At 44.6% G+C, this 22319-nt stretch overlaps 1 protein-coding gene across 4 annotated transcripts in view; it reads right to left on the reverse strand.

Moving 5' to 3' along the window:
* The window catches only part of LOC122560829 (cytoplasmic phosphatidylinositol transfer protein 1-like), a 204701-nt gene that overhangs the window by 37023 nt on the left and 145359 nt on the right, over positions 1-22319 (reverse strand). For all 4 annotated transcript variants that reach the window (XM_043711974.1, XM_043711972.1, XM_043711973.1 and 1 more), the window contains one exon: positions 9922-9985. In XM_043711974.1, the coding sequence (XP_043567909.1) occupies positions 9922-9985 (64 nt within the window). The remainder of the gene's footprint in view (positions 1-9921; positions 9986-22319) is intronic.

Genomic DNA, 22319 nt, shown 5'->3' on the forward strand with positions numbered 1-22319 from the left:
GTCTTGGCTATACTTGACTGCTGTCTGTAGTACAGAATTCCACAGATTCACTGACCTCGGAGACGAAATTCCTTCTTGTCTCAGTCTTAAATGCATGATCCCCTTATTCTGAGATTGTCCCCTCTGGTTGTAGACTGTCCCACAAAGTGAAGCAACCTTTCCTCATCTATCTTGTCAAGCCCCTTAAGAATTTTGTCAATTTCAGTAAGATTTCCTCGTATCATTTTAAGTAACAATGAATACAGGCCTAACTTAACCTTTCCTCATCAGGCCCTCCCTCCGTATCTGCTATCAGCTTAGTGAACCTACTCTGGACTGCCTCCACTGCCAGTATATCCTTCCTTAGATAAAAGGGCCAAAACTGTTCACAGTATTCAAGAAACCTCTCTACTTCTATACTCTACGTGGAGATAAAGGCCAACATTTCATTTGTCTGCTCTATTACCTGCTGAACTTGGATGTTAAGACCATAAGAAATAGGAGTGGAAGTAAGGCCATTCGGCCCATCAAGTCCACTGTGGCATTCAATCATGGCTGATGGGCATTTCAACGCCACTTACCCGCACTCTCCCTGTATCCCTTAATTCCTTGCAAGGCTAAGAATATGTCAATCTCTGCCTTGAAGACATGTAATGTCCCGGCCTCCACTGCTCTCCGTGGCAATGAATTCCATGTTAGCTTTTTGTGATTCATGAATGATGACTCCCAAATGTTCCAGTGCTCTCTGCAGTCTTTCTCCATTTAAATAATATTCAACTCCACTGTTCTTCCTGCCAAAGCACATCACCTCACATTTTCCTACATTACAGTCCATCTGCCAAGTTTTTGCCCACTCGATTTACCTGTCCATATTCCTCTACAGACTGTGTCATCCTCACCATTTGCCTTGCCCGCTACTTTTATGTCATCTGCAACTAGGTTAAAGGACATTCACTTCGCTCATTCCAATCATTCTTCCTTCACTAGGACTTGAGCAAATCTGGTAGATAGACACGGATACTGGACACATACCAACTGGTCTAAGGTGCTGTCCTTCACAAAGTGATCCAATGACGACCTGAATGCTCAAGGGCAAAAGGTCCCAACACACTCCTCAAAGAAGCACAGGAGTCTCAAGCAACATTCCTTTCTCATGAAAAGCTGCTATATGCTCATTTCCCATTTGAGGGTGGCATGGTGGCTCAGTGGTTAGCGCTACTGCCTCACAGGATCAGAGACCTGGGTTTGATTCTCCCCTTGGGTGGCTGCCTGTGTGGAGCTTGCACAATATCCCCACGTCTGCCAGGGTTTCCTTCCACAGTCCAGAGATGTGCAGGTTAGGTGGATTAGCCATGCTAAACTGTGGAGAAATGTGCAGGTTAGGTGGATTAGTCATACTAAATTGTACAGAGATGTGCAGGTTAGGTGGATTAGCCATGGGAAATGCAGGGTTAAAGGGTAGGGGGGTTGAGTCTGGGTGGGATGCTCTTCAGAGAGTTGGTATGGACTCAATGGGCCCAACAGCTTGCTTCCACACTGTAGGGATTTCTGTGACATGAGGCCTTGTTGATCACAAAGTAACATTGAATTTTTCCCTACATTATAGTGACCACACTTTAAAAAATAATCATTCACTGTGAAATCCTTAAACAAATGTAAAAGTGTCTGTCATCATTTTAGGACATCCCACAGAGCTTCATAGACAGTCCCTAGGCAGTGAATGGGTTCCGTCCTGTGAGTTTCCTCCCACAGTCCAAAGCTGTGCAAGTTAGATGGATTGGCCATGCTGAATTGCCCATGGTGTCTGGGGATTTGCAGGCTAAGTGGATTAACCATGGGGAATACAGGGTTATGGCAATAGGGTAGGTAGGGGTTGGACTGGATGGGATGTTCTTTGGAGAGTTGTTGTCGGCTCGATGGTCTGAATGTACTGAAGGGATTCTATGAAGTCAATTTGTACACAAGGTAGAAAACAATATGAAGCAATTGTTTGTATGTACAGGAAATGTTAATACGTTGGGGTCTTCAAATTTTAAAACCACATGCGGCTGCATTCGTAAATACGAATGCTGTTAGTTGAATATTTGTAAATCAGGACCCCCTCGTACAGCCGATGAAATGTTTAAGATGCTGTAAGATCTGAATTTCTCTTTTGCAAACTGCTTTGGTGATGTGGGCCTGAATGCTTTTCTTAAATGTTGCTTTGCTGTCTACCACAGTTCAGCATCAACATCGGGCATTATGTGAAGGTGGAGCAAGGGCAGGACAGAGTGAAAGCTCAAGGTGCTGCAATTTAAAGTGGCCGCAGGCTTCAAGAAACAAAAAAGTGTCTGACTAAGGTTTTGTTTTGCCCAACGGAGCCAGCGGGGGGAACTGCACAATGTTCTATTTTTGGTAATACTGCTCTGTGCAGTATAATCTGTACAAATAATGGGATGATGCCTCTGAATCATATTGGTAGCTTTTGAAACAAGGCTTGAGAAACAGGTATACATGAAGGTGGGGGGAGGAGCTGCCTCAAATGACATCTTTTAGGCTCAATTAGCAGTTAGGTTGGTGATGTTAGTTGCTTTGAATATTGTATTCCTTTATTCTGCCTTTCATCATTTTCTCTAACTGAGGCCTCAACCTAATTGGAATTAAATAGGTTTGCTCCTAACATCACTAGAATTTCTCCTTTTTTAAAGTTAGCATGTTTGGTGGCAATTTCCCCTTCCACCCACAAGCAAGGTAACTCAGCTGTGGGTGGTCCAATCAGCTCATTGAGAACTGACAGGCACAGGAGCCAAGGCCTTATCACAGGCCTTGACAGTTCATGACCCTGGGTCACCAGTAACCGCAGGTTCATCAGGGGTCAGTAGATTCTGAGGTCTAAAGCCTGCCAGGTGAGGCCTACTCTTTGGGTGATCCAAAAGCAAGAAGGTTGCTTCTGCTCATTCTCATTGAGGTTGGGCCTGCAGAATTCGGGGGTGAGAGGCAAGGTCAGAGGTTGCAAGTCACAACCCAGTGAGATTTAAATGGTCACCTTCAGACTGAAAGAAATTCTTCATTGTGTACGTACACAATCAGAAACGCTTCACAACGAGTCAGGACCTCCCCCAGCACCACCATCGGCCTGGTGGGATTATCAGATCTCAGACCAACATGGAGAACATCAAGTGCATGAGCAATTAAATGCAGTAAGTCTTGCCAAGACAATGCAAATATTTCTGAGAAAAAGACCTTGCATAATGCGCACACCGTTCATTACACACCACAGTGACGTGACAGTGAACTCGAGGGAACGTGGCTAAATCTAAACAGCAATAGCAATGTTTAAATTGGTTGTTACTTTGGTGGTATAAACGTGTCAATTAGTCTAACTCGGCAAGTCAAGCACAGTTTCAAAAACAAACACTTACATTTAATCCACCATGTACTTTCATTCACAGAATGGTGGGTATCACTGGCCAGACCAACATTTATTGCCCATCCCTAATTACCCAGAGGGCAGTTAAGAGTCAACCACATTGCTGTGTGTCTGGAGTCACATGTCAGCCAGAGCAGGTAAGGAAGGCAGATTCCTTCCCTCAAGGATATTAGTGAGCCAGATAGTGTTTTCCCCTGACAACCAACAATGATTTCACAGTCACCATCAGACTTCTAATTCCAGATATTTATTGAATTTAAATTCCATCTTCTTCCAGGGCAGGATATGAACATAGAACATTATTACAATCCCTGGATTAATGATCTAGCCATAATACCACTAGACCATCCAGAAAAATTGGATCTGGAAAAGAACCTGAAACAGAGGATTCCCATGTTTCCCTGTGAGTTCAAAACAACTCAAGTTTTCCTCATCATTCAATGTTTTCCCCCATCTTCTCTCTCCCCATTGCTTTCCAGCTAACTCATTGTCCTGCACCCTGGGAAGTCCACCATGTTTGTTAGTGTTAGTTTGGGAACCGTGCAAAATGAAATGCAAGCAATGACTAGTGACCTGGGTAACACTGCGTGAACATCTCTTGTGTAAAATGAGAATAGTAATTTTAGGTGCATTAGGCAGGGGTGAATGAAGGGGAATGGGTCTGGGTGGGTTGCTCTTCGGAGGGTCGGTGTGGACTTGTTGGGCCAAAGGGCCTGTTTCCACACTGTATGGAATCTAATCTAACCTAAAAACAACAAAGCCTCTGTTTTCATTTTCAGATTCAACCAATGGATAAAGGTGTTCATTGATTGGAAAATGGCACTCATTCGATGCAACACCTCCAACCAACCAGAGGTCGCGACCCTGTCTGGGAGATTGCAACAGAAAGTCATTTGGCATCTTCATGTGGCTCGAGTTGGGGAAGCAGGTCAAATAGAACCTCCAAAATAAGACGGTCTTTCACAAAATGCTTTTGAGGGTGGGGTCCATTACAGCAAGTAATCAAGGGTCGTCAGCCCAGGTATCCGAAAATAGACCGGGAAAATGGCCTTGGCTAATAGGTCTTAACACGATTCCATCAATTACAGTGGTCTGGAGCAAATCAATAATGACACAACATTGCTACACACCACAGTATTATTTATATTCTTTGGGGAAATGAAATTGTCAATAGGCATATCGGACTGAAGCGGTTTATAATCACTGGGATCATCAGAAAATCCCACTAACCAGAATTAATTAGATCAGGTTTAAGGCTTTATCCTCACTTCCTCTTCCTTACTGCAAGCATCAGCAGTCTTTTACCCTGATCAATTTGTTAATCACGTTGAGGAGTCTTGTGGCACATTGGTAGCACCACTACCTCTGGGCTAAGAGGTCTGGAGTCGAGTACCATTTGTTCCATAACACCTCAGTTTAGAAACTATGTACAGGCCCCTTACTTTCACGTCTCAGTAATTTGTTCTGAAAGAAGGAATAAAAGGCCTATGAGGGCTTACCTTTCCAGATCCTCAAGTCTTCTTTTATTGATCTACTGGGATGTACCCCTCAATACCAAAGGTCCTGGTTTCAGTGAACCCAGAGATGGCATATTGGCTGATTATTAAGGTCTCCTGCACATTCCCAATTGCCATCGCTCTGCCAATGGTGACCAGGCCTTTGGCTGCCTGGGCTCTCAGCACTGCAATCCCCTTCCTCAGCCTCTCTGCTTCCTGGGATAAGAGGGCCGTTTGGGAAGAAACAGAGTGGAATGAGCCTATATTCTCTCGATTTCAAAAGGACGAGAGGGGCTCTCATTGAAACATATAATGTTTCTAAGATGGAGTGACAGGCTGTTTTGTCCAACTGGAAAACCTGGAACAACTTCCCAAAGCTTGGAGGAGGTGGGGGGGTATTGTCTGGCACTTTTTTAATGCAGCAGGCTCATGCAAAAGGGGGCGGGTATTGGTTTGGCTCTGAAATTTTGAGCTGCCAAGCACAGCTACCATGGCTCTCGAAATGAGTTGTGACAACTGTGCTCTTGCTTTCACAGCCTTTTTCTCTTCCACTGAGCATTTCAAGCCTCAATAAGGGGTCAGAGGTTGGGAAGTGCTGTTCTAGAACCCAGGGAGCACAGTCTCAGAGTAAGCGGTCGGCCATTTTGGTCTGAGAGAAGAAATGTCTTCACCAAGAGTGTTGTGAATCGTAGGGATTCTCTGCCTAAGAGCCCAGTGGATGCTCAGTCAAGACAACAGTGAGAGTGACAAATCATTGAACACAGAGATCTTGGGATTGGGGCATGAAAATGTTGTCCGCGGATGAGCTCAGCGCTTAGTGACTGAGCAGGCTCAACAGGCCAAAGGCTTCTTAAATTATTCCCTCAGTCTTCTCAATTAAGATATTACTTCAAATGTCAACCTTTGAGCAAGCCTTCGATCAGTTGGCCAAATCTCTCCATGCCACATTTTATTTGATCATCGCTCATGAAGCACTTTTGCATGAGCCTGCTGCAATAAAAAGGTGCCAGACAAATGCAGTTGTTGTTGATGAGCTTCAGAATTATTTAGCAGAGCTATTACCTGTAAGAGAACCTCTTGAGTTTGCTTTCCAAACCCTTAATCTTTCAATGGTCCCACCAGTCTAACCACCCCCACCCACCCCAAGGGGGTGTAGTACACTCCACATGGCAGAAAGTATCAACTGATTTTAAATTATTCTCAACTAGCCTGCGATGACAACTCTGGGGAAGGTGGGACTTGAACCCAGCCTTTTTTACTAGCAACACTACCATTGCACCACAACAGCTCTTCATAATAGTAACAGATTGGTGTGTATGCATTTTACAGTTTAATAAACAGTGCTAATTCAGCACTTTTATTCCTTTAACAAGGACAGGTGGACCAGCAGAAATGTCAAAGAGCTGCAAATTAATCCTGACTTCACATTGCTGATGTCCCAATTTAACCTGCAGCACTTTTACTGAGAATTCGTCAAAGTCATTTCTTTCCCGATTTGGTTGCCCTGGCAACCTGCACTCGCGATGATTTCATGTCTCTGGCATCTCGCGAGCCAGTCACCTTACTAATGGAAACAGAAATCACAAGCAGCACACAGTGGGACAAGGCAGTGGCAGTGCAGTGGGAGGCAGAGTGAACACTTCCAATCCTTTAGCTTTGTCTGAAACCACAAAGTCAACGGGCTGAATTTTTGAACAAGATTTTGATCCTGTCGCAGTTCCACTTCTAGGAGAGGATCTAGTTACCTGTGCACAGGGTAATTCACTGTGCCGATTATAGGGCCAATTAAGGTCACGCTCCAAATGCTGATTAAATTCCAATTGGTATGCAGACCCCTGGAGGCAGACAGAGGAATGAGAGAGATGCTCCAATTGGGAAACCTGCCTCCCCTTCTCCCTCACCCACCTTGGTCACACGACCACAGCTAAGGCTGCTGGGCCCCTGGAGGTGAAATTAGCCTGGGGTGGGGGAAACGGACATTAAAAAAATTCTTCAAGTGTATTTCGGCCCTTGTACCCTCCTGCTTACCTCAGACGGTCGGACTGCTAGTCTTTCAGCATTGGAAGGGTTCCCATTATCCCGCCATCTATAATATGACAATGATCAGACACGCTCTCCATTTAAATGGACTGCTTGTTGAAACTCACTTTGGACATCAAGCAATGTGGATCATGACTCACAAAGTCACCCAATGTTGGGGTCCTGACCCCACAGCCATATTCAACATCTTTTCCCTCTCCATGTTCTGAGATAACTCCTATCTGTGACGTGTGTGGTTACTGTGAAGCAAGTATGGAACTGGGATTTCCTCGTGAGTAGGCTATAGAGTCATGGAGTCTTACAGCATGAAACTGACCCTTCAGTCCAACCAGTCCATGCTGACCATAATCCCAAACTAAGCTAGTCTCACCTGCCTCCTCCTGGCCCATATTCCTCCAAGGGGAAAGTGAGGACTGCAGATGCTGGAGAGTTAGAGTCAAAAAGTGTGGCACTGGAAAAGCACAGCAGGTCAGGCAGCATATCCCTCCAAACATTTTTTCCTCATGCGCTTATCTAAGTATCTTTTAAACGTTGTCACTGTCCTCATATCCACCACTTCTTCTGGAAGGTCATCCCACACACACACTCTGCGTCTTTTTAAAATCTTTTTCCTCTCACCTTAAAAAATATGCCCCCTGGTCTTGAAATCCCTCACCACAAGGAAAAGACACCTGCCATTCACCTTATCCATGCCCCTCATGATTTTATAAACCTCTAAGGTCATCCCTCAACTTCCTATGCTCTAGTGCAAGAAGTCCCAGCCTATCCAGCCTCACCCCACAACTCAAACCTTCCATTCCCTGCAACATCCTGGTAAATCTCTACTGCACCCTCTCCACATCCTTCAAATACAGGATGACCCATAACTGGACACAAAACTCCAGAAGAGACCTCACTAATGTTAGGCGGGTGAATTGGTCAACATGTGGCAGATGCGATTTATCCCTGATAAATCGGAAATTATTACCAAAATGGAGAAAAACTTTGGAGTGTGTCAGTGCAGAGAGATCTGGGTGCCCTTGTGCATGAATCACAGATAGTTTGTATATTAAGTTTGGAAGGTAATAAGGTAAATGGAACTTTGACATTCATTGCTAAAGGAACAGAGTATAAAAGTACAGAAGTGTTGTTCAACTGTATGAGGTTTTAATGAGACCACATCTGGAGTATTGCACATAATTTACTTGAGGAGAGATGTGCTTGTATTGGAGGCAGTTTTGAGGATATTCATTTAGATTGATTCCAGAGATGAGGAAAAATGTTTAGGCCTAAACCCTTTGGAATTTGAAAGAATGAGAGGTGTCCTAATTGAAGCACATAAGATGCTGAAGGGGATTAACAGAATAGATGGGGAAAGGATGCATCCTTGTGTGGAGCAATCTCAAACAAGAGGTCATAGTTTTAGGAGAAGGCATTGCCAATTTAAAACCGAGATGAGGAACATAAGAAATAGGAGCAGGAGTAGGCCATTTGACCCAAGCTTGCTCCTTTCAACAAGATCATGGCTGATTTTTTTTTGTGGACTCAGTTCCACTTACCCATCTGCTTACCATAACTTTTAATGTTCAAAAATCTAATTTGCCTTGAAAACATTCAACAAGGAAGCCCCAAATGTTCCACTGGGCAGGGAATTCCTAAGATTTACAACCCTTTGGGTGAAGAAGTTCCTCCTCAGCTCAGTCCTAAATCTGCTCTCCCTTATTTTGACGCTATTCCCCCTAGTTCTAGTTCAGTGGAAACAACCCCCCTGCTTCTATCCTTCATAATTTTATTAAAATGCTTCTCTCAAATAGTCATCAACTTGTGGAATTCATTACTTAAGAGTGTGATAGATGTTGGGACAGTAAGTAAGTTTAAGAAAGAGATAAATTTTTAATGAAGGGCTGTGGGCTAAGGGCAGGAAAGTTGAGTTGAGGCTGAGATGAGATCAGCCAATGATTGTAATGAATGGTGGGGCAGGCTTGAGGGGCTGAATGGCCTATTACAGCTCCTCATTCTGATGTTCTTACAATGGTTTTGTTTGCAAAGTCAGGGCACACACTGTGCAGACCATTACCTTGCTTTCCATGGTATTTTGCCATGCTGTCGAAGTGTTCCAGTTAAAAGTTCATTTATAAACAGTTGATCCATTGCAACAAAATGCAGCAGTGCTGTCAGTAAACCTACTGATCTTTTCAAACTGCTGTCCGAATCCTTATTGAAATGGTCTGAAGAGTTTAGCAAATTGCATTTGCTAAATGTTCCCCTTCTTGTTTTGAATTGACAGTCAAAATAAGTGTCTCGTCATGTATTTCCTCTTTCTTAGAATATTATTTTAAAACAAAACATGAATGATAAGCATTGAGGCTGGGTATTTTGGCAGCAAGTACAGAGAATATCCATCTGTGAGTTAAACATAAATAATATCCGTTTCTCATCTTGGAAATTAACATTGGATTAATCTCTCAGTTATGGAAGTGTAGAAGGAATCTATTTATTTGAATGCACTCAGCTATATAAAAATTGAACACGTGAATTCGGACCAGGAGTCAATCACAAGCCTGTAGCCCTCTCAGTTGCAGTGAGGGTGACAGATCTGGATTTTTAATTCCAAGCTAAATTAGATTTAAACAAAGGCAAAATACTGCTCAAAATCTGAAAATGCTGGAATAGTTACAGATCAGACAGCAACAGTGATGAGCAACTGAGTGAACATTTCAGATCACAATAACCTTAATCAAAATGGATGATCCAAAACTAATGGAGTGTTTACTATCACTGATATGTATGCTACTGTGTTCACTAAGTGCCAGATTGCTACTGTTGGGATTTATTGGAAAATGGACATGTACTGTTGTCAGCAAATCTGCAAAAAATCCTAATCCACCCAGCAATGAGGCCAAACATCTTTGCTTGTCCTTTCCCACTTACAATACGAGAGAGAGCTCTGGTTACACAATATTGATGAAGTACTATATGTAATGTTAAAAACAAGTACAATTACTTAGATGGACTTACCACACCATTCATCAACCCAGGCGAAGGCTTGCCGATGGCCTATTAATAAGATATCCCTGATAACCTGAAACCAAAGAAGGTATCATGATTGAGATCATTTTTGCAGTTGTTTCTTTGCTTAAGCACTGCAGCACTGGTGATAACATTTTATTTAGAATTTTATTCAGCTGAATATCCCTCTTTCTGTTAAACAATGAAACATTTTAACACAATTTATCTGGTTCGTCTCAGACTAGTGAAGGTGAATCTTTGATAAGCTCAACTCTCACAGAGTGTAAAGTATCTGCAAAGTGGATCACTGAGGCGGAATAAAACCATAAGAAATAGGAGCAAAAATAAGCCATTCAGCCCATTGAGTCTATGCTGCCGTTCAATGAGATCATGGCTGACTTGATAATTCTCATTTGCCTGCCTATTCCCCACAACATTGGATTCCCTTACTGATTAAACGTTTCTCTATTATGAATCCCTCCCTTTTAAAATCACTCTTCGGGTATCCCATTGTCTCATTCAACTGAGGTATCCACTTGAGAAGGTGGACAGAAATCGGGACAAAGTAGCCCATTTGACTGGGACCCCACTCATCATCTTAAACTAATCACTTCCTCCACCAGCAGCACTGTGTACCATTGGCAAGATGCACTGCAGCAACTCAGCCAGGCTCATTTGACACAGCACCGTCCAATCCTGCAACTTCTACCACTGAGACAATTAAGAACACCATCATCTGTCAGATCCTCTGAAAACTTCACAGAATCCTGACTTGGAACTACATCACCATTCAATGTCATTGGATCCAAGGTCCTGGAGCTCCCTTTCTGCTGGCACTACAGGGCAGACTGCAGCAGTTTAATAAGGCAGCTTATCACCATCTCCTTGGATAGACAACACAGTAAACGTTACCCTTGCCAACAATGCGCACATGCCATGAAAGAATAAAAGAAAATTACTGCCCACTTCCTCCTATTGCATGGCATCTCCCAATGGGAATTCTTTAGTTTGGAAGGAATTGGAATTTCTGATCAAACATTTTTCAATGCCTGACTTTAGTGCTGCTCTGTGAGCTCCCATTCCTCCAATTGCTTACCATTCAGTATCTGTGAGCGTAATTGCTTCACCAATGACGACCGTACCTTTGGTTGCCTGGATTCTAAACACTGGAAATCCTTCCCTAAACCTACCCATCTCTCTCTTTAACTTTAAGATGTCTCTTAAGGGCCCCGACGTGATCCATGCTTTCGGTCACTGTCCTTACACGGTGGTGTGAGACATTTCACTCAGGGAGTCTGCGTTTCCAAATTCCTTACTAATTCTACATACTGTCCTCAGGAGCTCTGGATAAGATGGTGTGGGCTCTGATATCCTTTCCTTCACACGGCTGCCTAGGAGTCATTCCCAGTCTTACTGCCTGCCACTTCAAAAACAAACCCCATTTCGCTGATGTGTGGGCATCATTGCCAAGGCCAGTATTAACTTTGGATCATTGTGAGGTCATTTCAGAAGGCATTTAAGAGTCAACCACGTTATTGTAGGTCTGGACTCACATATAGCCCAGACTAGATAAGGACAGCAAATTTCCTTTCCTAAAGGACATTTTTGAAAAAAATATTCATTCAAAGGATGTGGGCATTGCTGACTTGGCCAGCATTTTTGCCCATCCCAAGATGCCCTTAGGATGAGCTGTCTTCTTGAACTAGACCAAAGTGAGGACTGCAGATGCTGGAGATTAGAGTCGAGAGTGTGGTGCTGGAAAAGCGCAGCAGGTCAGGCAGCATCCGAGGAGAAGGAGATGTTTCTGGTAAAAGCCCTACATCAGGAATCTTCTTGATGAAGGGCTTTTGCCCGAAACGTCGATCCTCCTGCTCCTCGGATGCTGCCTGACCTGCAGCACCACACTCTCGATTGTCTTCTTGAACTGCTGCCATGTATGTGCTTTAGGTAGATGCACTATTCCATTACAGCGACAGTTCCAGTATTTTGACCCAGCAACTGTGAAGGAATGACGATATATTTCCAAGTCAAGATGGTGAGTGGCTTGGGGTGGAACTTGCAGGTTGCTATGTGTCTGCTGCCCTTGTCCTTCTCGGTGGTAGTGGTTTCAGGTTTGGAAAGTGCTATTTAAGGTGTCTTGGCGAATTTCTACAGTGCATCTTGTAGCTAGTACACACTGCTGCTGCTGAGCATCAGTGGTGAAGGGAGTGGAAGATTATGGATGTGTTGCTAATCAAGTGGGATGCATTGTGCTGGATGTTGTCAAGTTTCTTGAGGTTTGTTGGAGCTGCACTCATCCAGGCAAGTGGGGAGTATTCCATCCTGACTTGTGCCTTGTAGATGGTGCACAGGCTTTGGGGAGGCAGGAGGTGAGTTACTTGCTGCAGGATTCCTCGTCTCTGACTTGTTTTTTAGCCACAGTATTTATAGAACATGGAACTATTCAGACCAGGAACAGGCCCTCCGATCCATGATGTTGTGCTGAACATGACGCCAAATTAAACTAATCCCTTCTGCCTGCCCTTGGTCCATATCCCTCATTCCTTGCATATTTCTGTGCTTATCTAAATGTCTCTTAAAGACCCCTATCATATATGAGGAGTCAAGTTCAGTTTCTGATCAATGATAATCCCCAGGATAGGGGGAGCATGAATGAACTTTTGACAACAATTGACAACAGTTTCAGGGGACCCATTACTGAGAGTAGCTTTCAATTCAAGCTTCATACAGTTAAATTAAATCTCACTTCCTGTCATGATGGGATTTCAACCCATGTTTACCCTCCTACCACCAGCCTGCGCCAGCGGTATGATGGTTATGGCATCATCTCCTGTATTGGAAGAATCTGCAGTGGTCAGCCATCAAATCCTCAGATGGGACTTGAACACAGAGCTCCTGGCTCAGAGGAAGGGACACATGCCATAAGCCTGTCGACAGCTCCTTGTGTGGCTCAAAATCAAATTGTGGTTGATAATTGCTCCTTAGAAGTATCTTGACGAGTCTTAAATGCCCAACGTTGTTGCTGCTATGATTGGTATGGGGGAGGGAGAATTTGCAGGTAACATGGATAGTTGCCTCTTCGAATCCCATCAACCCCAATGATTGGTGGAAAGTAAACTGTGTGCTGGTGACTGCTGGTCCTCAGAATTTGTCGTCAACCTCGGGAATAGGAGCTGAGGGCTCAGGTTTGGGAAATAGATGGAAAATGTTGTGGGTGCCACATTATAGGAGAGGTGTAAGTACTCTAGAGAGAGTGCAGAAGTGATTTACTAGAATGTTCCATGAATGAGAAACTTCAGCTACGCAGACAGATTGACTGCTGGGACTTTTTCCCCCTGAACAGAAGGCAGTTAAGATGAGAGCTGTTAGAGGTTTTTAAAATTATGAGCGGGCTGGATACATTAGATAGGGTGAAGCTTGAAAAGGAAACAAGAGCGATGTGAGGTGAGAGTATTAGGGTTGGGATGCACTGCCTAGAAGTGAGGTGCAGGCAGGTTCAAATGGAGACATTCAAGAGGCCTCAGATGGTTATTTGGAAGGGAATAACGTGCAGGGATATGGGGAAGAGGCAGTAGATTGGCACTAGATAATAGAGGTGGTACGGCCATGATGGGCCCAATGGCCTCCTACTACACCATAATAATTCTGAAAAATATTGCTCTGATGTGAATATAAAATGGCTTGCCTAGATCTGTTGGAGAGTAGTAAGAGCTTCCATAAAATCTGTGTCTTTTGAGCAACATATTGGTCACTTGTTTAATATTTCATGACAGCACCATATTTTGTTTGAGAATGTACATGTGAAGCATCACAAGAAGCGTCACTACATTAAAGTTGCTATATAAATGCATCACGTTGGTTTATATGCAAGGACCAATTAAACAAATGTGTCCAGTTTGTCACTTTGAGGGACTGTTGCTCATCCTCTCGTCAGCTTTGGCTGCATGGCACGGTGGCTCAGTGGTTAGCACTGTTGCCTCACAGCACCCGGGTCCTAGCATCAATTCCAGCCTCTCGTGACTGTCTGTGTGGAGTTTGCACATTCTCCCCGTGTCTACGTGGGTTTCCTCCGGGTGCTCCAGTTTCCTCCCACAGTTCAAAGATGGGCAGGTCAGGTGAATTGGCCATGCTAAATTGCCCATAGTGTTAGGTGAATTAGTCAGAGGGAAATGGGGCTGGGTGGGTTACTCTTTAGAGGGTCGGTGTGGACTGGTTGGGTCGAAGGGCCTGTTTCCACACTGTAGGGAATCTAATCATTCCTCTCCAACAATTTGATCGATAGTAATGGAATATTAAACAATTAACAATGTAACAAATCTGTATAAAGTTTCCAAACGCTGGGCTCTCACACCCAACAGTCTATCTGAATGAAAATGACTGCTCAAAGTCGAGTCCTTAGCTCCCAGCTCTCATTCTATAAACATCCTTGTGGAAAACTGCCTCACTCTGGGCAATGTCCCAGAAATCAAGGCAGAAGAAAATACCAGCAGCCACCACCGTGTATAATTCTGTGCTGTTCAAAATAACCCTGTGTCCTGCTGCTTCCCATTAATCAGACATTATTATCTGTGGGAAGAGTATTGTTTATATCTGTCAACAGGGTCTCAGTTGCAGTTGAACTTTATGGTCTGTCACATTCAGCCGTCCTGGAACTTGACAATGTATCCAGGAAATTCTCAAAGGATTAAGAGCATAAAACACACTAGAGGGTTCGTATGGTGTGGTATTGTCCCTATCTCTGAACCAGGACACCCAGATTCAAGTCCCACCCACGTCACTGGTGGGTAATAACATCTCTGTGCCGGTGATTAGAAGATGTTGAGGATTCACAGAAATATTTTCTCATGAATAGGGTTTTCCACCTTGCTATGAGAGTCAGTGGGGATACTGGCTGTCCCACAGCGACTTCACACCCTGAGGAGTGTTAACTGATTGGAGTTCACTGCCGCCAGTCACACCCAGATAAAGTCCCACCTCAAGGTTGATGGCCAATCTGATTGGACTGCAGCTCTGTTGTCCCACCAGTGCCATCAGTGGCCAGAAATGGAACTACAAACAGTACCTAGTTTCTTGACCAGAAAAAGTGGGAGAAGGGAAGGGGTGAAGTCATTGGTACGATGAGAGGAGGATTGGGAGCATGAGCTGGGCACCTTGGCACAGAGGTTAGCTAGGTTATGCTTGCTTTGAACAGAAGGGCAGTGGAACAATATCACTTATCCCTTCAGCCTCAGATGCACCTGTACCCACGGTCACTGCCGCAGATGTTAGATCAACCTCCTTAAGGTAATCCTGTGGAAATCGAATGGCCTGGATGGAATTCCTAGCTGTGCACTCGGATCTTGTGTGGACCAGCTGGCGGGAGTATTCGCAGGCATCTTCAAACTCTCCTTAATACCATCTGAAATTCCCACCTGCTTCAAAAAGACCAGCATCATCCCAGTGCCAAAGAAACATGATGCAGCGTGCCTCAATGATACCCACCCAGTGGCTCTGACCTCCGTCATTATGAAGTGCTTGCTCATGGCACACATCAATTCCAGCCTCCCAGACTGCCTTGATCTTTTGCAATTTGCCTATTGGCAAAACAGATCCAGGGCAGATGCCATTTCCCTGGCCCTACAGTCATCCCTGGGATATCTGGACAATAAGGACACCTACGTCAGGCTTCTACTTATTGACGACAGCTCTGCCTTCAACGTCATAATTCCAAACAAACTCATCTGCAAATACCGACACTCAGGTCTCTGCTCTCCCCCTCTGTAACTGGATTCTCAACTTCCTGACGATCAGACCACAGTCAGTATGATAGGCAACAACACCTCCTCCATGATAATCCTCATCACTGGTGTCCTGCAAGGCTGTGTACTCAGCCCCACACTATACTCCTTATACACACATCAGCAAAACAAAGGAGCTGGTTTTGGCTTCAGGAAGTGGAGTGGACAACACGCCCTGTCTGCATCACTGATGCTGAGGCGGAGTTGGCAGAGACTGTCAAGTTTCTGGGAGTGATCAGCAAACTGTCCTGGTCCAACCACATTGACACTAAGAAAGCGCAACAATGCCTCTATTTTCTCAGGAGGCATGTCCACAATGACTCGTACCAATTTTTATGATGCACCATGGATGAATGCATCACAGATTGATAGGCAATTACTCTTCCCAAGACAAGAGGAAGTACAGAGTGTTGTGAACACAGCCCAGTCCATCATGCAAACCAATCTTCCACTGACTCCATCTATACTTTCTGATGTCTCAGGAATGCAACTAATGTAATTAAAGACCCCTTCCCACCCTGGTTATACTCTCTTCCACCATCTTCCGTTGGGAAGAAGATACAAACATTTGTATATATGTATGAACAGATTCCACCCCAGTCCAACACCGGCACCTCAAAGTCATCTCTTTTACTGCCCCTTGTAATTATGCACACAGACACTGTGTAACTTTGCTCTTCAACATTGACACTTACACATACTCTGAATATCAGCGGACTGTTTGTTCAAAGAAAATGTTGAAAATTGCTTGGAAATTGCAAGAAGTTTTCCCTGATCGGGGAGTCTGGAACATATGGTCAGAGTCTGAGAAGAAGCTAAAAGCATTTAGGATTAAGATAAAGAGAAATTTCTAAACTCAGTGGCCTGTGAATCTAGTGAATTTTCTACCCCAGAGAGCGGCCGACACTCAGTCATTGAGTAGATTCACAACAGAGATTGGTAGATGTTTAAGTTCTAAGGGAGCTTGATATAGAATGAGCTGCGAGAGGAAGTGGTGGAGGCCGATACAATTACAAAACTTAAAAGGCATCTGGATGGGTATATGAACAGGAAGGGATATGGGCCAAATGCTGGCAAATTGGAATAGATCAATTTAGGATATGGGCGGCACGGTGGCACATGGGCGGCACGGTGGCTCAGTGGTTAGCACTGCTGCCTCACAGTGCCAGAGACCCGGGTTCAATTCCCGCCTCAAGCGACTGTGTGGAGTTTGCACATTCTCCCCGAGTCTGCGTGGGTTTCCTCTGGGTGCTCCGGTTTCCTCCCACAGTCCAAAAATGTGCAGGTTAGGTGAATTGGCCATGCTAAATTGCCCGTAGCGTTAGGTGCAGGGGTAAACGTAGGGGAATGGGTCTGGGTGGGTTGCGCTTTGGAGGGTCGGTGTGGACTTGTTGGGCCGAAGGGCCTGTTTCCACACTGTAAGTAATCTAATCTAAAAGCTTGATTCCCACTGCTATCAGACTTTTGAATGCACCTCTTTAATGTTAATGTTGAGCTCTCTCTACACTTTCTTGGAGATGTAACACTGTATCCTGCACTCTGTTCCATTACCTTGATGCACTTGTATCGTACAATCTGCCTGTAAAGCATATAAGGCACCACTCCTAACTGTACCTCGGTACACGTGACAGTAGTAAATCAAATCAAAACAAATAGTTGGGGAGAGGGCACTTCTGGGAGGCAGACAGCGGGAGATGCAGTACCCAGTGTGGAAGGGGGTCCTTGAGGGAAATGTTACTTCTAGATTGGCAGAGGTGACAAGTTTGAAAAGTGTGGCACTGGAAAAGCATCAAAGGAGCAGGAGGGTTGACGTTTCGAGCATAAGTTCTTCATCAGGAATGTGTGGGGGTAGCCCAAGGGGGCTGAGAGATAAATGGGAGGAGGGTGGGGCTGGGTGGAAGGTTGCTGAGAATAGTTCAGGGCAGGAGTTGGAGCGGATAGGTGGGAAGGAAGATGGACAGGTAGGATAGTTCAAGAGAGCGGTGCTGAGTTGTTGGAGGGTTGGCTCTGGGATGAAGGGGAAATTAGGAAACTGGTGAAATTGACATTGATCCCGTGTGGTTGGAGGGTGCCAAGGTGGAACATGAGGCACTCTTCCTCCAGGTGTCAGGTAGCTAGGATTTGGCAGTAGAGGAGGCCCCGAACTTGCATGTTGAAGTGGTCGGCCGCAGGGTCGTGGAGTTGTTTTTTTTAAGATTAGATTACTTACAGTGTGGAAACAGGCCCTTCGGGCCAACAAGTCCACACCGACCCGCCGAAGCCCAACCCACCCAGACCCATTCACCCTACATTTACCCCTTCACCTGACACTGCGGGTAATTTAGCATGGCTAATTCACCTAACCTGCACATTTTTTGGATTGTGGGAGGAAACCAGAGCACCCGGAGGAAACCCACACAGACACGGGGAGAATGTGCAAACTCCACACAGACAGTCACCTGAGGCGAGAATTGAACCCAGGTCTCTGGCGCTGTGAGGCAGCAGTGCTAACCACTGTGCCACCGTGCTGTGTGTGTTTCCAGAGGTGACAGGTTTGGAAGGTGTTGTTGAAGGAAGCTGCAGTGTATCTTACAGATAATGCAAGCATCAGCCACTGTGTGCTGCTGGCAGAGGGAGAGAATGCTGAATGTGTTGGATGAGGTGTTGTTCAATGGGCTGCTTTGTCCTGGATAATGTCAAGCTTCTTGAATGTTGTTGAAGCTGCACCCATCCAGGCAAGTGGGGAGTATTCCATCACACTCCTGACTTGTCCCTTGTTGATGGTGGACAGGCTTTGGAGAGTCAGGAGATGTGTTAATCTCCTCAGAACTCCCAACCTCTGACTTGCTGTTGTAGCCACATGACATATCGGCTGGTCCAGTTCAGTTTCTGCTCAGTGGTGACCCCAAGGATGTTGCTGATGGTGGATTCAGCACTGTTAAATGCCTTGGGGAGATGGTTAGATTCTCTCCTGCTGAAGATGGTCAACCTGGAACTTTGGTAACTGCTTTGATGTTGGCGTTATAAATCAGTCTAAAGCTGGAAGTTGTTCAGGTCTTGCTGAATGTAGGTTCGGACTACTTTAATACTTGAGAAGTCTGTACTGATGCTAAAAACTGTGCTTAAAATCTGCAATTTCCTTCAACTCTCACAAGCTCATTAACTGAAAGATTTACCTCTGTTCCTGTCTCCTCAGAGGCTGCCAAACCTACTGAGTATTTCTAGCAGTTCCCATTTTTATTGCACGTTCCCAGCAACTACAGCACTTTGCTTTTCCTTATGAATTTTCATAGTAATTAACAGCAGGGCATCTGGAGCATTACAAAGCTATTTTTAAATTGAAACAAATCGTGATAATATGAAGTGTGATTTTATTTTCCCATAGATCGACAGTTAGACGAGTTTAACTAATGACACCTTTTCTAGCTCAAGTAATTACATTTTCAAAAGAGAAGACAAACTGTAAGCCAAGGGCAGAAATGGAGTTTCATCTCCACAGCAACATGCTCAAAAAAAAAGCCCTCATTTGATTGCAAGGATCAATTACAATAAAGGACTGTTAAACATTCAGCATAAAGACAAGTGTGTCACAATTATGACAGCTCAATATAGGCAGTTTGAAAATCCCAGTAGTGGTTTACCTTAATTGCCAAATACAAAAGGGCCTTAAAAGTTCAACAGAAAAGTTCCCAAAGCAACCCCTGGGTCTGAAGTCTATTGATGTGGAGGTATCTTTCCTATTCCAAATCAAGGCTGGCATTCAAAGCTGGAGTTTATCTCTGTTGGCTGGGTGGCAAACACCAATAGCATGGGTTCAATTCCCACACCAGCTGAGGTTACCATGAAGCACTCTCCTTCTCAGCCTGCTCTCCCTCTCACAAACCAGGGCTAGCTAATCTCCCCCCACCCAGGTCTTGCCTCTTTCAGAGAAGCCCCTCAGATTTGGCAAGAGCTTTGACAAAGGGTCAGTTAGACTTGAAACGTCAGCTCTTTTCTCTCCTTACAGATGCTGCCAGACCTGCTGAGATTTTCCAGCATTTTCTCTTTTGGCCTCAGATTAATTGCCAGACCAGCAGCAAGCTTTCCCTGGAACCAAGGACTCCTGATATGCAGGCATCCATCATACTAGGAGGAGGAATACAGGAACAGGAGTAGGCCATTCAATGAGATCATAGCTGATCTGTGGCCTATCGACATATACCTGCCTTTGACCCAAATCTCTTTGCTTAAAAAAAAGTTAGATTTAAAATGAACTGATAACATATTCACTGCCATTTATCTGTAGAAGTGCTTTCTTCTCAGACTATTGTCCCTGGTTCTAGAATCCCTAATTAGTGGAAATTGTAGATCTTTATCTACTCTCTTTTTCCCATTAATAACTTGAAGACTTTGATTAGATCACCCCTTAAACTTATAAATCCTAGAGAAAACTAGGCCTAAAATTGTATAACCTCTCCTCATAACTTAACCCCTGAAGTCCAGTCATCATTCTTGTAAACCTACATTGTACTCCCTCCAAGGTCAATGTCTCCTTTCTAAGGTGTGGTGTTCAGATCTGCTCACACTACTCCAAGTGGGGTCTAACCAGGGTTTTGTATAACTGCAGCATAATGTCTGCATCCTTGTACTCCAGCCCTCTAGATATTGAGACCAGTATTCCATTCTTGATTATTTTCTGCTGGTCAGTCTATCAGAATGACAGGGTAACAACTCTATTGTAGGAAGCACCACCACCATTCCACATCTAATATCTTCATAGGTCGGGTGCATTGTTGATCAGCAAGGGTAATGGGGTCTCTCAATCAGCCACTGAGTGCCTGCAACTGACAGATTCTTGCTTCTGGTTGCCCACAATCCAGACACTGATTTGTTTCTCACAGTTAGTGTGCCACTCCCATCCACTGCAATCTGTGTCGCAGTAAGATAGGACCTTAAACTACCCTTCCCACCAGTTACTTAATCAGGGTTGAGGGAGGGCATTAAAATCCACCCTTTACTTTCACCCGATGTAATGCATGAGAACAACCAGCAGGGGGCTCCACTGTGGTTCTTGGACATGGACAAAGTTCATGGCCTGACTGCCAAGGAACTCCATCCAGATTCAGAGTTGTTCTGTTTCGGTCCAGTCTAGTGTCTAACTCTGACACGGACATCCGTCAGTCTGTTTAACGAAGTACAATTGGTTTAAATATCATTCCAATCCATTTTTGCAGGTTGCAAATGTCCTCAGTTACTCTTTGGTAACAATTATGTGAAAATAAGAAGTCAGACCAGTAACTCATATCTGTTGCATTGAAAGAGACCAAAGCAATAACCATTTAAGGAATTGATTCCAAAAATGCAAAATGTTACCAGAGACCGACAGGGTTTGGGTGGCTGTGGGAGAAACAGGTGAGTAATGATCAATTTATAGGAACATCAGATATTAACTGCACCAAAAACCATCCATTGGGCCCATCTAGTCTTTTTCCCACCTTCCAGCTCTTGACCTGTAGCCCTGTAGCCTATGGTACATCAATGGCTTTACCAAACGATTTTTAAATTTCTTGAGGTTTTCCATCTCTCCCAACCTCTGTAGGCGACTTGCAGATCCCCCAACGTCATCCAGGTGGAAGAGTTTCTCAACTTCCCTTGAATCCTTCTCCCGATTATTTTCAATCCACGCCCTACGGACATTGATCCCTCTGTTAACATGTACAGGTCATTCCTATTCACTCTGTCCCAGTTCCTCATCATCAGGTCTGAAGAAGGATCAGACAGGACTTAAAACATTAACTCCATTTCTCTCTCTACAGATGCTGCCAGATCTATTGAGTATCTCCGGCATTCACGCGGTTTTCAGGACGTCATTGGGGAGTTTGACACATTCCAAATCCCAGCAGCAACTGTGAGAATGGAAATGAGGTCATTGAGAATCCACCCATACTTCCTGCATGCATCACTCTGAGAATAAATCCTTTACAAATGCTGGGAGATCATCAATCAGTCTTTTCCTGATCTTACCGCCAGGATCAGAGCATCCTGCCCCTTTTCTTTCCTGCAATTATTCTCCTGCTCCTGTGATGAACAGTCCCTTGCCCTTTTCCCCATTACTCATGTACAGAAGCTGGCAAGCAAACCAGGAAGTTGTCCTAGTGGAGTTTGATCCTTGCGTCTTGGTCTAAGGGTTGAAAATTCATGGATCAGATGGATTGCTTTCTTTCCTGCCTCACTTAACTCTCTGTGAATCAACAGCGAGAGATATCAGACTGGGTGGAAAACCAGCAGTCTGATCCAAAGACTCAAGGAGTTTTCTCCCCAGTGGCTCAGTTGTAACTGCTGCCTTTGATCTCGATCTAGATATGTTGTCGAGCAGGGGATTGGTAGGAAGCCTAGCTCCTCCCCAGATCAAATGGTGTGGGGGGAGGTGTACTAACATGAATCACCACACTATGCCTCAGCAAAGACTGGGAAATCAAACCTGGGATCCTCCTGTTCCTGGCAGCATGGTGGCTCAGTGGTTAGCACTGCTGCCTCACAGAGCTAGGGACCCACGTTCGATTCAGACAACTGCCTGTGTGGTGTTTGCACGTTCTTCCCCAAGTCTGCGTGGGCTTTCTCCGGGTGCTCCGGTTTCCTCCCACAATCCAAAGATGTGCAGATCAGGCCATG

Source organism: Chiloscyllium plagiosum, chromosome 21, assembly GCF_004010195.1.
Source record: "Chiloscyllium plagiosum isolate BGI_BamShark_2017 chromosome 21, ASM401019v2, whole genome shotgun sequence".
NCBI classification, from domain to species: domain Eukaryota; kingdom Metazoa; phylum Chordata; class Chondrichthyes; order Orectolobiformes; family Hemiscylliidae; genus Chiloscyllium; species Chiloscyllium plagiosum.